Source organism: Polypterus senegalus, chromosome 1 (genome assembly GCF_016835505.1).
Source record: "Polypterus senegalus isolate Bchr_013 chromosome 1, ASM1683550v1, whole genome shotgun sequence".
Lineage (NCBI taxonomy): Eukaryota > Metazoa > Chordata > Cladistia > Polypteriformes > Polypteridae > Polypterus > Polypterus senegalus.
The window spans coordinates 60,432,368-60,449,051 of NC_053154.1; the positions used below are offsets into that span (position 1 = coordinate 60,432,368).

Consider the following 16,684-nt stretch of genomic DNA (forward strand, 5'->3'; position numbering starts at 1 on the left):
CTCAGGAAAGAATTCTTGTCCACTGCAGTGAAAACTTACATGTGCTGACCCACACTGAGTCATTTCAGAATGAGTTTAGGGTTGCCAATGAACTAAAGCAAGTACAGGAAGACCTCAAAGACTCATAAAGAGCGGTGCCAACCTTGGTATCAATCTATCTTTTGAGTCTACAGCATTGTCGACTACATCAGTATCCCACAAAGAAGAGAATATTTTCACTTTTATATAGCACACTTCCCATTGACAACCTCAATCCATCTTAAATATAATACAAGTAAAAGAGAATATTTAATAAAATACAAAGACACAATGCAAATATACATATACTTAGGCATATACTAGAATATATACATACTTTAATTAAGTTCTTAAAGTTACTGAAAGTCTAAGCCAAGACCAGTAGAGATATAAACAAAACTTCAGTTTGCTCAGAGACTAGGCCAGAAAACAAGATGTCTTACTATACACAGTTCTAAGTAAAAAACACAAAGTCAAATGCACCTGACTTAGGCCAGCTAGATCCCTTAGAGTTATGCTTTAGACTAATGCCAACAACTTTGGTGAAATTCAATGGAGCTGTAACCATGACCAGAGCTAATATACCGTAAATAACTGGTGATGCTAATATCACCTCTTCATTCTGAGGCCCCACCATAAGCCAGTCTACCTCACAGTAGATCATGTTGATAGACACTTGTTCATCCATCTATGCACTCAAACCATACTGTGCTGATAATTTGTGATGAATTTCTGCACTCCTTACACCATCGCTCCACAAAAATTCAATTGCAACATCCTGCTCTTTTTAAGATGCGTCATTTTGACCGCACTGCTGGTAAATGATACGGTGTCTCTCTCACTAGAGAAAACACAAAAAAAACCTCTGTGGGTTACATTTCTGACCTCATACTTGACCTCTTTGCATTATGCAAGTAGTTCTAAAATTTTAAAACATAGTATAAATTATATTAAATTGGTTGTTTAACTTTTTATGGAATGATAATATTTAACAGAGGTCAACAAATACTTATCTTTTACACAAGAAAATCATTTAGCCTTGTAAGAAGGCTTAAAGTATTTAAATCACTGCATCTCTGACTTTTCATTGGAGAAAATAAAGAACATTAAATTACTGCACAAACAAAAATCAAAGGTCATTCTCAAACAGCCTAATAACCTTTTCTTGGACAAACTCCTGTGTGCATTTGCATTTTTCAAGTTTAATTACATCAATTTAAAAAAACACACTCAATCTCATTTGTCACTGGCACAGGACACTGTTATCCATTATACTGCCTGAAGTGCTATTACCGCTGCTGTAGGACTGTGGATATCAGCTTTGAAATTATTAAGACTCTCCTGCCGTTTGACGATGCGCCATAGAAGCTCGTGCTGGTCGGTGCCACTGTGTTTTGCAATTCCACAAATTCTTCCTGTAACGCAGCTGTAATTAATTCCTGCAGTTCCCCAATTTTTATTAGACGAGTCAGCCTGATACTTCTTTTTTTATGGTAAGAGATTTTCTCAACTCTCTTTCTTTTGACACTTCATTTATAAGGGGGCCTCCTCCACGATCTCAACTGGTTTTTGTTCTGCTAAGCCTCTTCATCAAGCATTTCATTTATTCATCTTGTCACCCAAAATTTATCTTACTTTCCATCTATTTAACTGCTCTATGACTAAAATGTACTTATCAGAGGTTAACAAGCTCTGTTCTGTTTCATAGACTTTACCTTGGTGTGGGGGGAAAGGGGTGAGAATTACACACCACAAAAACTGTTTTGTCAGAAGAGGTTTGTGGCTGAAAAATATATTTGTAGTTGCAGTTTTATGAAATGCTGAGTCACAAGTTCTAATCAAGAAGAATTTGGCATTCAGAAGGTTTTATTATCTCTCCAAATACCATATTAATGTAAAAATAATTTTTATTTATGGACTATTTTGAAACTTTTAAAAAATTACAATCGAATTGAATGTGTGATAAATAGCTACTTAAAATAAAAAAAATTTGAAAAGAGATCAACATAGAAAAAAAGTGAAGTTTATTTTGTCCCACCAAGGGTCTTTATGCAGCTCTTAACCCCAGCATTGATTCAGCAATACACTGCAGGCTTGACAATGTGCCGGTCCTTCTTGTCACATGCATTAACTATTTATCTCATTGATTAAATGCTGGAAACACAAGCTTGATTGTCTGTTCTTATTAAACACCTTTCATATAATATTTTCATTATAAAACATAATTTCCATTTCCATTAAATCCATTTCAGGTTTGTAGGAGCTTGACCCTGTTCTGTTTTCACTAGGAACAAGGCATTAAACAAGCATGGACTAGAATCCTTTGAAAGACTCCAGTATGATGGCGGTTATTACTATTAATGATTAATTATTACTTCATTAAAGATGATACCTAATGGAGTACAGTATAAAGTATGCAGGTCTCCAGTTACCTCTTCAAATATACTGACATGTTTATCCCAATCTGCTGTTAACCAGCTTCACTTTAAGATATCACCTAACAGGTGGAAGTCTACCTTGCTCCACATATATTATTGAATAACATGCTTCAGTCTTTTAGTATTTGTGAAATGTATGAAAATGTAGGAAATGTAATAAGATGGAAAATATTAAAAATGGCATAATGTTTTTCATTAAAAATAATCATTTCTCTCAATAGAACAGACTTGAAGAAATCCGGAGAAAATTGCTCAAATGTGTGTCCTTTTTGTTTCCTACTACAAGAGAGAATTGAACATGATATATTCAACTTTTATCTGAAGTGTTGCCTTGCTGTTTCTGACATTATCGACTTTTCAGGATGATTCATCAATTCTATTAATATTCCACATTTTAGAGTAAAAGGTAACGATATTTTGCAAGAGAAACCATTAAGAAATATGTTTGTGGTGGACATAGTTTAGAGTCTACAGCATTATCAGGGATGAAAGAATTGCAAAACAGGGCAGGTTTTTGATTCAGTTAGCCCCTTAATAAGTGCCTTATTCATGCCTTGTTTTGATGTAATCTGTTAATTATCCATCAGAAAACTTCTTGGATATTAAAAAAACGTGAATTATTAATTACATCATTGGATTCAGTTTCCTTTGTTTCTTGCTTATAAATATTTACTAATTAGCCATTGATCAACTTTAATGATGATTGACAGGTTTGAACAAGAAGAAGACGATTGCTCCTCACAAGTGAACATTGCTATTTACACCTGGATCTTATCAACATTAAAACTGAATTATAGAAGAAAATAGTAAAAGAAACATGTAGCTCTGTAATTAAATCATTATATTTTGACTTGTACTTTTAAAGAGGACGATTTATGTTTTGTTATGTTATGTTATGTTATGTTATGTTATGTTATGTTATGTTATGTTATGTTATATGAAACCCAGCACACACTATGGACCTTCAAGAATAAGCTTGTTTTAAAATGCTTAATCTGCATATTGGGTTATTTTTAGGGTCAGAACAAGGGACAGTCATGAACAAATGTAATACAAAAGGGATCAGGTGTCCACGAATAATGTTGAAGAGGCAAAGGCAGGAGTTGAGCAGAAAGCGAGGGAAATGGTGACTGTGTACAATAGAAGAAACTATTTTTTTAAATTTAAATCTACAGCTTCCAGAGCAATCCAAAATGAGATTCATGTTTTGTACTATATATGCTGCCGAGGAGGAGGATACTCTGAATCACAGTGCACAAAAAGCTGAATGCCACGGCTGAAAGAGCAGTGTTATCAGAATTTGAGGCAAAACATCAATTACTAGCACAACTCTGAAGTTGTTTCTGGGAAATATATGTTCAAGGCTTTTTCCTTTGGTTTTGCATAAACATGTGACCATTAACAGTTTATTTTTCCTCAACTACACATCACATGCAGACAAAAATAAATACTATTGTAGGAGTGTGCCAGTTCTCATTATTTACCTATAAATAAGCTATCCTCAGCTCACATTTCATGATGCACTAAGTCATACCACTAGCAAGCGAACAGTAGATCATGGATTTCATTCAATGAATATTTGCCACTATGGGCCTAGAGACACACAATCTGATCTGTTCATGGTTGAAAAAAACAATAAACAAAGATAAATGTAAGGTGTTATATTCCAGTGTTCTTCTTATTAAGGTCAGAATGTTTTCAATGTTTGAGAACATCATAACTGTATTTGTAAAAAGTAACTTTATAATAAAAAAGACCTTTTACAAATATATACACGAAATAAAAATGCTATTTCCACAGGCAAAAACCAAAAATAATAATGTGTACAATAAACAATTTTAATATTTAATGCATTTTCCATTTCATACATTGTTATAATTCAATCTGAATATACATTTTATTACTTTTTAAAAACGAAAACCATTAGAAATTGGAAACTTAATTACACTACAGAGTTTTTCTCAAGTACTGTGAATTCAACAGCAATGCAAAGCCAGACATTTTTATTTTATCCAGTCATTCATAATGAACTCAGAATATGACCCAGCAAAGACAATAAATTTGCATAAATGTTTTTTTTTTCTGAATAATCTGAGATTTAATAAAAGGAATAACCGTCAAACAGAATGGATAGTTTTGATGTCTGCATAACATACAATATAGAAGAGTAAATATTGGGTCTGACATCTCATTATATCAGATTATATAATCAGGTTGCCATCAAGCGAATATACTTTCAAAAAATGTAAATAGACAAAACTAAAATATCTTCAATCATATCACGAGAAAGCTATAAAGCATACCTGTTGTACGGATTTCTTAGCAGCAAGGCCTGACTTCCGGCACAGCTGTCATTGGGGGTGTGGCAGCTGTAAACTGGAGGGGGCACCGGATATTGCTGGTCTCCTACAAAAATACGAAGTTATCAATCAAATCACCAGTCTTTCTTATGATACCACGAAATGTTTTATTGAGACATGTTTTTATATGTTACCTATTTTAAACATGCAAAAGTTTTATCACAAAAGCCTTTTTTAATAAACTGCATGTTGATGAAGTCTTTTACGTTATTCTTTATCTCCTTTCCTAACGTAAAGCATAAATATTACAAATAATAGTAAATCATTGTTAAAAAAAATTAACTTTTGCAGAATTAAATGTATCCATGTGTTATATGTAACTGTTGGCTTAATGCCTACATTTTTGTTATGCTTTGTATGTGTGCGTGTTCTATATAGAATATACGTAAATATACACACTATATAGAATATACCTATATAAACTCAAACACACGCCTGTACACATACTGCATACTGTACATTTACTGTATATTTATATACACACACAATATTTAGGTAAAAAGTGAACATTACCTATATTTGTCTGCTGATTTAGGGGCTCCTCATGTTTAAAAGAATGATTTGAGAACTGTGTTGTGTGATGGGAGGGTGTGTGGCCATAGCTGGGAGTCCCATCAAAGGTCATAGAGCTGTATCCTGTAAAGAAATACATATTAGATCAAGTTAACCAAATGTTGTATATAGATATTCAACCATTTGTTTCAGATTGCGAAATACGTTTCTCGGTGGACAGATTTTTTTAAAAAATGCAATCTAAAAATAGTGCACCTTTTTAAATAATTAACTAAATAAAGCAAATGTGCCCTAAATTATGGAGGAAGTCAATTTGCTAATAATATTCATTCATCCACATATCTAGATATCCATTTTCTTACTTCTTTTCCTGGTCATAATTGCAGGAAAAACAGCAGCAACAGGTGTAAGACAGCAACTAGAATGCCATGATATTGCACAATGAGCATTAACACGTTAAATAAAAACAAGGTTAACTTTCTGCACCCCTGCATGACATATTATTATTGATAAAATATATTTTACAGCTTTCTATTTCAGTTAGAAAAATCAAACAGCTGTAAGAAATTGTTAGCTGACAAATCCGTAACCAATACATCTTAATTCATACATTGCCATTATCAACATTAACTATCTGCTTTGCAAAGCAAAAAGAAAAAAAACAGAAACCTTTTCACATTGCAGTCTGTTCTATTTTGTACCTTCAGAACATTACAAAGGAACTTTTAAACCTTGTGTACTATATGCACAAGATTCAGCAATAAAGAAAGAAAGCAAGATTGGGCTTAATGCTTGTTAAAAAAAGTTTGATATGTCATTGTTAACAATTAATTACTTTAACTGTTTTGCAGCTTAACCATAAATTTACACTTGTCAGTGTCTGTCTGCTTACACTAAAGTATTAAAGAGCATTCAATAAGTGTTCCAGTGGTAATATCGCCTCCCACCAAAAAGGGAAAATTGCTTTTCCTAAAAACAAACAAACTACAGAATATAGGAAGGGTACTACAAGAGCCTAGTGAGTAATATCTTCCTCTGACCCCAAAGTGACTCTCTGTCATAAATCAGCCATTTCACCACTAGCTTCATTAATTACATGAAACCACTTTCACAACAGTCTCAGCAGAAAACTAATTAAAAGGTCATATTTTTGTAATGCGGGCTTGCAACTCATGAGCATCTGATGATTATCAACCAAAATAAATCCGTTCATTTAAGACTCTCTTTTTTTTTCCTGGATGGATGGTGGAATAAATAGCACAATAAATTTTGGTTATTTAACAACAATAAAAGAGACATGTACCCCATATCACAATCAACTAAGAAATTCCTGCAAACTAGTTCAACACTTTAAACAATGTTATGGTGTTTTAAATCAAATTCTTATTTTGACTTTTTTCACAAATAAATAGCAGTACCACTTTGTCCCTACCGATTTGACACACTACACTGTTACTACATTTCTGTTTAAATGTGAATAATAATCAACAGCATGCATACATTTTTATTTCCAAGTTGCATAAACACTCATTAATGGTACACATTGTCCACAGGAAATGCACACATTTATTTTACATATATAGTCCACCCTTTTTCAACAATAACTTGCATACATTGGACACAGATATTTACAGAGGATGTATTACTTTGCTATCTTGGCTGACTTGAAGTTAAATATAAGAATGCGCCTTTTTTTATCTGCTGACTCGAAAGCAAAGGGTCAGATCTGCTTTTTCTACAGTGAATTGCTATCTTAACCATCCGACTGAACCCTGAGAAACCTTTATTTAACAGCTGCTTCTGCCTTTCTGTTATCATCGTCTGAAACTCGTAAAAGCTAACTTTTTTAGTGTGGAACATTCAAACAAATTCTTTATTCTTGGCTTGCTGGAGCGATTGATGACCTTCAACAGAATATTCCAAGCAAACTGAATTTTGGATACATTTTCCGGTGTTGCCTGACCCAAAACTTGAGCAATGAGATAAGAAGGTTGACGCTTTGAACAAACTGTTGATAACAAGGTCTCTTTAATTAGGATCTGACCAAAGACAGGACTGATTAGGATGTGCTGAAAATTATTGAGTAAGCCGTACGACTGTGACTCACTGTCATTAAAGAACATTTGGGCAATAAGGAGAACTCGGCAAAAGAGTGCAGGAGAAAGGCCTAAAAGGAGGAATGGACCAGGCATACAAAGTTTTATTTTTCATAGAAAATCATTCCCACAGTGACATCTTTCCCACAGCAGGAACACATCTAAGTGCGGAAATTTAACCTTGAATAAATTAATGGGAAACAGGAATTATTTTTTCTTTATGCATTTGTAGCTGTACTGAGTTGTCTTAAACTGCTGATCCTATATGACAAATTATAAAATATAACACTTTCATTAAAAAAAAAAATTTGTGTTACATTTAGTTTGAATATATAGTTACATGGGAAGATAATTTACTTAGAAGACCTCCGCGTACAGTTTGTCACTTGACCCGAGATGCTCTTAAATATTGCATTTCAGCATTTGTTTTGTTTTCTAAGAAATTCCTTTGCAATGTTCCAAAGGTATTGATTTTTACAAAAATGAATTAGAAGCACTTTGTTGGCAACTGATATTTTTACACGTTTTGAAATGATACAGATAAACTATAAGAGGTACACCATCAATAAGAAATGATTTGCCATTTCCTACTGCACATTGTTTCTATTTAGATATTATTTTTCAAACACCTTCAGTCATTAAAAAGTAATCCTTAAAAGAAAAAATGAGCAAACTATTTGATTCAACCAATTCATTTATTTTTGAAATTACATTTAGGGATGCTACTTGATTTATATTTATATATCTTATTATCTCTATAATAAAACATAAGACCAAGTTTTTAAAAGTTGCCAAAAATGTTACATACAAAAAACAGTCTATTTAATTTATTTTCAAAACAATTACATTTATTATACATTCTTTAGTGTTTTAAGACATAATTTCTAGTAAGCAGATTGTAAGCTGACTGTATTTATTATATTTCCATCAGAACACCACTAACAATAGCTAGTGATTGATATTTAGAATGTTAGCGGCAGCACGCATATTTTAATACCAATAAATTTAACAATTTGTCATTTTTCAATTAACAAATTTAGCCTAAAAAAAAAAGAATTCTGTAAACAATTTGTCATCTTAATGGATTAAGATAATGAAACCAAAAGTTTTGATTAAACAACTCAATAATTCTAATTATATTTTGAGAAAATTATCATGCATTTTTTAATACTTATTGAATGGGACTAGATTATTTCCTTTCATTGGTGTGATTTTTTAAGTAATAAGTAACACAGATGTATAGATAAATAGTAAAATAGGTATCATAAGGAAGATAGATAGATAGATAGATAGATAGATAGATAGATAGATAGATAGATAGATAGATAGATAGATAGATGTAAAATATTAAAACATATTCTCACAAAACTTTCAAGATTTTACCTTTTTTATATGTAAATTTAATTAAAATCATTATTTACACATACTTAAGAAATAAGCCAAAAGCTGTTTTGTTATCATTTTTTCTCTTACAAATTTAAGCTACGTTTATGTATTGTAGGCAGCACCGTTACCAGAGTGTCAGGTACCCTACTGACAGCTGCTGAGCAAGTAAAGATTCATCAGAATACAACACACCTCAGGGTGACACAAAAAATATATCATTACTCTACATATCGACTGTATTTAACTAAAATCAAAACTCTAAGAATATTAAAAATTGAAACAAACTCCAATTTTCTGATAGAAGCTGACCATGAATGTCAAATCCATTCCACTGAACATTATTTATTCCATTTCACACGAAATACAAAATTGTTGACCTTCTTGCAGTACATTAGTAGTCTTATTTTAATGTATAAATTCCTTAGGTTATACTTATTACTGCCTTTTCATAGTAAATGTGTGAAGTGCTAATCCGATATTTTATTTCCAGTACAACTGTCGAATTTAGATTTTGGAGAAATTGCAAAGGGGAAACATAAAACAAGTTAAGTCCAGTCAATTTTACTGTTCAGTACTAAAGCCACTCTCCCATTTTAATTTAGAGGGAAAAATATTAATAACAAGTGCTAAGGTTTATTCTGATAGCAAGTATTTAGCTCTTGCATTAGTTAACTGTTTTTTTGTTAAACTTGACTGTGCTGAAGTACTGCTATTATTTTTAAAGCACTTACTGTATTGTGTATGTATCCTGCATACTTATAAGCTACTGAAGCGATACTTGTAAAATTGTGGTAGAAGTTACGCTTTGAATTGCCACGAAACTTTTACAAGTGCAAACTTAACGGAAAGTGTTGTAGAATGATGTATCCCACTCCTGCACACTAATTTGCGCAGTTTTACAGTAACTAAAGAGTTTTAGCATCCACCTAAAAGGTGACTCTTCCAGGCACTTGCCTTAGAGAGCATCTGCCGTAAACACGCTTACCTTGGCTTCTGTTCGCGGACTGGGTTTCCATACAGTTAGGCAGGTACGGTCCATTTGAAAACATGCGTGACTGGCTGGGAGGCGCCTGGCTTGGTGGTGGGGCTCCAAAGGGTCCATATCTGCAGGCTCCAGTGCCTGTGAACTGCCCTGAAAAATGAACTGTAAATGCACTTAGGCCACAGTGGTCTTCATGTTGGTCTGTGGAGTTCCAGGTGGGCTCCTGTTTAATAAACGAATGCGGGGCAATTGAACTATAAGGTGCACCTGGGTGAAAGTCCAGCACAGGAGCCCATTGAGGTGCATTGCTAACGGGCAAATTGCAGTTACCATTACCGGCTGGAAGAGAGGACACTGAAGGTAGTAAAGCATTCAAATCTCGTACATCTGAGCCCATTTTTAGTACGTGTTTTTTCTTAAATAAATATTTAATATGAAGTAAAATACAAATGTCCCGATGTCTATTTCTTTACAGACAATCCTTGCCCCAACAGAAGAAAGGTCCGAGAGATGCCACTAATTCAAAAATACAGCTGCTCGTTTGTTTATTTTCCTCTCTCTTTTGAAGTTAAGCAATACACTGCTTGTCCATGTCTTTTACTATCCTCAAGCACCAACGTTTCGCCTGCTTCCTCCCAAACTGTCAATGAAGGGGAAAGATTCGGGGAGTTGCTTAAGTGCAGAAGCTGCCTTGGATTTAGCTCATGCGTCGTTGGCAAAGGAGTTTCTAAAGCTGAGGTTGACTCAGGTAGGAGGAGTTAGCGGCACTGATGATGAACACACCACTCCGTTCAGTGTCAAGAATCACCAGAGTTTAGCTTTTATTATTATCAGTTGGAAACAAAGGGCTGAAACAAGGATGGATGGTGGCTGGGGGGAATGGGTGGCGGTGATGAGGGAGGGAGTAATAATTCTTTTTTAACATTAACATCTTCACACTTAAGTCCAGTTCAGGTCATATCCTACACTTCCACTTATTGCACTTCACAACACTAGCATTTTCATATCTATTATTCAATAAAACGCGTTATTTAGAAATGTGTGAGGCACTAGGCTTATTAAAGGCAGAGTGACTTGGACTAACATCAAGTCCGAGTTTGCTTACAGTGGTATTCTTTCTTTCTTTCTTTCTTCATCTGAGTAAGTACCGTTACTTAAATGTCGTGTCACAGTGGCTGCTGCTTACTTTTAAACAAAGCCCGATGATCCGCCTACGAATATTTTATTTTATTTTCCATCTTATGGAGAGCACCGTTTGTGAGTAACAATTATTTCATTCAGGACAAATTAGTTTAAGGAGACTAAACCTAAGTTCTGCTTTCAAAGATTTTTTTTTTTTTTTGTATAATGGGACTTGTTCAAATCCTGAAACAAAGTAACTTACTAAATCTGACTGCGTATGTAATTTCTTTCGCTGGCATTGTTTATTATTTTTTGTAGCTGTTCGTTTTTGCGGATGTACTAGTACTGTATTTAGAATATTGTGCGCGCTTCTTCACGCAGAGATCCGACCACTGCCACTTCTTCCCCCTTACACGATTACCTATCAACCTAAAATTACAAAAAGGATTTATACTTAACGTTAAAATTTTAACCCATGTATTAGATATTTTTCGACTTTAATTTTAATTTACGCTATTGTTAAGACTACAAATATAGGGACAAGCGTTCTCTCTTAAATCATGGAGTGTACTTTAAGTTTGAGTCCGATTCATCGCATCATTGCTAACTTCATATCCGAGAGGAATACTAATAGATAGTAAATTAATATTTGTGACTTTTTTCAGATATTCTATGATATCTGAAAAATGCTTCTATTCTAGGTCTCTCTTTTTCATATCTCGCGTTTTCAGTAAATTATTTGTGAAGCTGCTATAGGATTATAGGATCTCATGTAACAATTCCAAAGTTGCCTTGTGCCGCTTTTAACGGGAAGTGTTCGCTGGATTCAGGCACCACATCAAGAATGTTCAATCCAAACTAAAGTGTTCCAGTTGTTTAAAAAGCATAGCTAACTTTTAAAAACGAGTAAAAGAAAAAAGGTGAATTGATGGAGGAAGCCGACAGTGAAAAATCTGCGCTTTCACTGTATTTTTGCACATATCGTTTATTTTTTATTTCTGAAAAAGCATAAAAAAACACTAAGACATATCCGACAATTCAGATTTTTTAAACAAAAATCCATATGCCTTACAGCATAATAAAACGAGTTATCGTCATTAAATATAGAATAAACTCACTGTTTAAAATTACAAACATTTACAGTCTTTTAAGCACAGATTAGCAAAGTGATAGATAGATAGATAGATAGATAGATAGATAGATAGATAGATAGATAGATAGATAGATAGATAGATAGATAGATGTTTTGGTTCTTCGTTATGTAAAAAATGAAATCAATAGAAAATAATGGCTTATAACGTTTTCAATGCTAAACAATTGACTCATCTGTAACAAAATCAGATAATACAATTTAAATTATAAGAAGGAGAATGGAGTTAGGCGAGTGTTTTCTAAAATACATTTTAAAAGTAACTTAGCTTTCGTGTAAAAGAACGATAAAGAAAACATAAAGGATTGCAGGTGTAAAAAATTAATGTAATTTTTTTCAACTTTAAAAAAAAATCTACAATGTAATAAATTGTCCATAACTAAGTAAGCGGCATAGCTACATTTAACAGGTAACACTTTCTTCTAAGTCGGCAGTAATAAAAAAAATAAATAAGTGAATGAATTTTATGGGTTGCCCAAATAAATTGCCTTAATATTTTTTCTGTATAAAGGCGACAATTTTTCATCAGAAAAATGTACATTTTGATCATCAACATAAATGCCCCTACGTGTTTTAATAAATAAATCAAATTGCTATATTTTATTGTTAGATAATCATAATTTATTTTTTAAAAACTTACAGTCCTTTTCGCAAGAAAGCGTGTTTTTAAAAACAGTTTCCATTTTCCATAGTATGAACATTAAACATTTCGTGTCGCACTTTGAATGTTTATCACAAATAAATGTTTGCTCGAGTTTACTGCATCAAATATCGTATCCCTGGTCAATGAAATAAAATCACTGTCTTGTGAGCCTCTAAACACGTAAGTTTAATGGCCAGATAGTTTTCTGCAGGCAACTGCTTCGAAGGGGTTAATTAAATTAAGCTATGAAAATTCGACTGAGTTTATTGTCCCAAACTTGGGCGTGTATCCTCTGTTCTGTAAATACTGTAAATAAGAGAATACAGGATTCTCAAAGCGTATAACGTAAATGTTACTGGTTTGATACATATCCGCTATTGAGCTGTCAACTTTACGGGTCTTATATTCTCGAATGATTTCATTATTAGCCACCTAGCAACTTTCAGCATCAACATTATACAAATTGTTTGTATGAAAATAAAGTGTTCGATCCCAGGGATGAAAGCGCTACAACGGCCAATCAATCGCATAACATTTAGGAGTATTTATAAACAATTTTCTTTGAATTTTTGTTTTTTTTTTTCGTGTTGCTCACTGTTTTGTACGTGCACGCTGAAAATGTTGAACTGATTAAAAGATTTCTGATCCAGTTACATTATTTTCTGATATTATTAGAATTTGTTTAAATGCGCCTAGTAAGGTAGTCATGTTGCAAGCCGGAGTGGTGCAAAGACCTTCAGCATCGCCAGCGCGTGTAAGGCGAACAATCAGGCAAAATAAACCCCGCATCTTCAGACTTTCTCCCTCTTGCAGTTCAAAGCAGTAAGTAGACGCACTGGGAGTGAAAGTCGGGTACTGCTGTGAAATGCGCTTGCCGCTCCGGGAGGCACTTAACACGAGCGCTACTGATGCTAATTAATTCATTATTGCTGCGAAAGATCATGCAGGCTGAGTGCTGTAAACGGTCGCGTCCCGTTTAAAAAAGTTTATGGAAAAGCATCGCGCCAGTAAGAAGCTTTGCCCGCACACGAATATGCCATCCGAGGAAGTGGAGAGATGTCGAGCAAACTGACGCCTTTTATTGGCTAACCCTAACTAAAAAGATTACAATATGCAAGCTTTCGAGGCAACTCAGGGCCCTTCTTCAGGCAAGATGAACAAAGAAACATTTTCTTAATTATAGAAGTGCCTGTAATAAAATGCGCCAATATTTGGACCGTTAAGATGGCCAGAAATATTTTCGGAGAAAGGATACGCAATTTACTTAATAACCTAGTGGAAATACTTCTGTAAAGACATGACGTCGCATTTCTGTGCGAGGTGACAGGAAAAGATTCCCAAAGTGGAATTCAAAAAGGAGCGCTTTGGCTTCGTCTTTTTAGCCTAAGAATGAGGAGTGCAAGGACTGCTTAATGGACGGAACTATCCGCGACCGTTGTATTCATCCATTTACTGATCCTGGTGATTCCTAAAATCTTAAAAGTTTTTATCCCCAAGTATTTTACTGTATCTTATCTTGTAAACGTTATTAGTCAAATTCATTTGCTACAAAAGCTGAACCAAAATGTATAGAAGCCATTTTGAAGGGCAATCGGTGTAACGTGCGGAAAAATAATGAATACATCAATTAAACAGATAGATGGTGTGATGACTACACCGTTCAGTGTACAGTCTTCTAACAGAATGGGTTCTGTCTTGCCTTATTACCTTATACAGACAGAGCATTGTAATGTTTTTAATTAATGTTGTACAAATTAGCTTTGAAAAAAGGAGAAAGGTGAATGTGCTGTAGCTGGGAAAACGTTTCAAGATTCATCCCCTCTATATGCGGCAGGGCATTGTTAGTGTGATACCATAAAAGAAAAACACGCTGCCATTTTCATATACCTTCTGATGAATTGTACTTAAAGGTTACAGTACCAGACCCCGACTCTGAGCTGGCTTAAGTGGGTTTTTAACTGGTTGGATGACTTATGTAGCCCATAATGGCAGATTCATCTGCTATTTATCTTCTCTTAGTCCTATGGTGCAATGCAGTTCAGAGTACTTCCACTGCTTCCTAGAACATATACATACAGTATATATATATATATGTATATATAATGGTTCTGGTCAGTTTTGTTGCCCATAGAAGGAATCATTTCATGTAAATATAGCAAGAATAATTGCCTGTGTATTTTATAAATATGAAGCATTAAAATAACATCAGTGTTATGGAAATGCTTGGAGAGTTTAAAGTTTAAAGGAAGCCAACAAGACGTTGATCTGAGAATGAAATGGCGAATGCATAAATGAGAAATTAAATAAAGTAATGAAGGAGAAACATGGAAGTGAATACCAGGCTAGGCACCCTTCTACAATCTGTGTGTTTGAGCTGCATAGTGTGAAGCTGCTCTAAGACTAGCCACAAAAGTGTTTCAGGTACAACAACAACCACATAATTTATTTATATAGCACATTTTCATACAAAAAATGGAGCTCAAAGTGCTTTACATAATGAAGAATAGAAAAATAAAAGACACAGTAGGAAAAATAAGTCAACATTAATTAATATAGAATAAGAGTAAGGTCTGATGGCCAGGGTGGACAGAAAAAACAAAAAAAAACTCCAGACGGCTGGACAGAAAAAACAAAATCTGCAGGGGTTCCAGACCATGAGACTGCCCAGTCCCCTCTGGGCAATCTACCTAACATAAGTCAAACAGTCCTCTTTGTATTTAGGGTTCTCATGGAAGGACCTGATGATGATGGTCACGTAGACTTCTGGCTTTTAGTCCATCAATATTGGAGCATCATGATGCTTTGAGTAGGTGGTGGTGGCGCAGGCCACCGGAAAAAGAAACAGAAGAGAGTGGGGTCAGTACGGATTTTAGAGCCACCATGAATAGTTATTATGAAGAATTGAACATACAGAGTATCGGGATTAAATTAAAGTGAATTTATGAGAAGGTCATGTTAAAGTAATGTGTTTTTAGCAGTGTTTTAAAGTGCTCTACTGTATTTGCCTGGCGAATTCCTATTGGCAGGCTATTCCAGATTTTAGGTGCATAACAGCAGAAGGCCGCCTCACCACTTCTTTTAAGTTTTGCTTTTGGAATTCTAAGGAGACACTCATTTGAGGATCCAAGGTTACAATTTGGAATATAGGGTGTCAGACATTCTGATATATAAGATGGAGCGAGATTATTTAAGGCTTTATAAACCATAAGCAGAATTTTAAAGTCAATCCTGAATGACACAGGTAACCAGTGTAGTGACATCAAAACTGGAGAAATGTGCTCAGATTTTCTTTTCCTAGTTAGGATTCTAGCAGCTGCATTCTGCACTCATTGCAAATGATTTATGTCTTTTTTGGGTAGTCCTGAGAGGAGTGCGTTACAGTAATCTAGTCGACTGAAAACAAAAGCGTGAATTAATTTCTCAGCATCTTTCAATGATATAAGAGGTCTAACTTTTGCTATGCTTCTTACGTGAAAAAATACTGTCCTAGTGGTCTGATGAATATGCGATTTAAAATTCAGGTTACAGTCAACAGTTACCCCTAAGTTTTTTATTTCCGTCTTGACTTTTAATCCTAATGCATCAAGTTTATTTCTGATAACCTCATTGAATCCATTATTGGCAACCACTAAAGTTTCAGTTTTCTCTTTATTTAGCTTGAGAAAATTACTATTTATCCATTCAGAAATACCAGTAAGACATTGTGTTAGTGAATCGAGAGAGTCGGGGTCATCAGGTGCTATTGATAAGTACAGCTGTGTGTCATTAGCATAGCTATGGTAACTCACGTTGTGCCCTGAGATTATCTGACCTAACGGAAGCATATAGATTGAGAACAGCAGTGGACCCAAGATAGAGCCTTGTGGAACACCATACAGAATATCATGTGTCTTTGAGTTGTGATTACCACAACTCACAAAGAATTTTGTTAGGTAACCATAAGCGCTGCTGTGAGGCACTTATGATACGGCTGTAA

At 34.3% G+C, this 16,684-nt stretch overlaps 1 protein-coding gene across 2 annotated transcripts in view; it reads right to left on the bottom strand.

The window, feature by feature from the left end:
- LOC120526467 (Wilms tumor protein homolog) overlaps positions 1 to 10,469 on the bottom strand; it is a 41,270-nt gene extending 30,801 nt beyond the window's left edge. For both annotated transcript variants that reach the window (XM_039749643.1, XM_039749636.1), the window contains exons 1-3: positions 9,797 to 10,469; positions 5,330 to 5,452; positions 4,760 to 4,862 (exon numbers count right to left, since the gene is read on the bottom strand). In XM_039749643.1, coding sequence (XP_039605577.1) covers positions 4,760 to 4,862; positions 5,330 to 5,452; positions 9,797 to 10,190 — 620 coding nt within the window. In that variant the 5' untranslated portion in view covers positions 10,191 to 10,469. The remainder of the gene's footprint in view (positions 1 to 4,759; positions 4,863 to 5,329; positions 5,453 to 9,796) is intronic.
- Between the last annotated feature and the right edge of the window lie 6,215 nt (positions 10,470 to 16,684).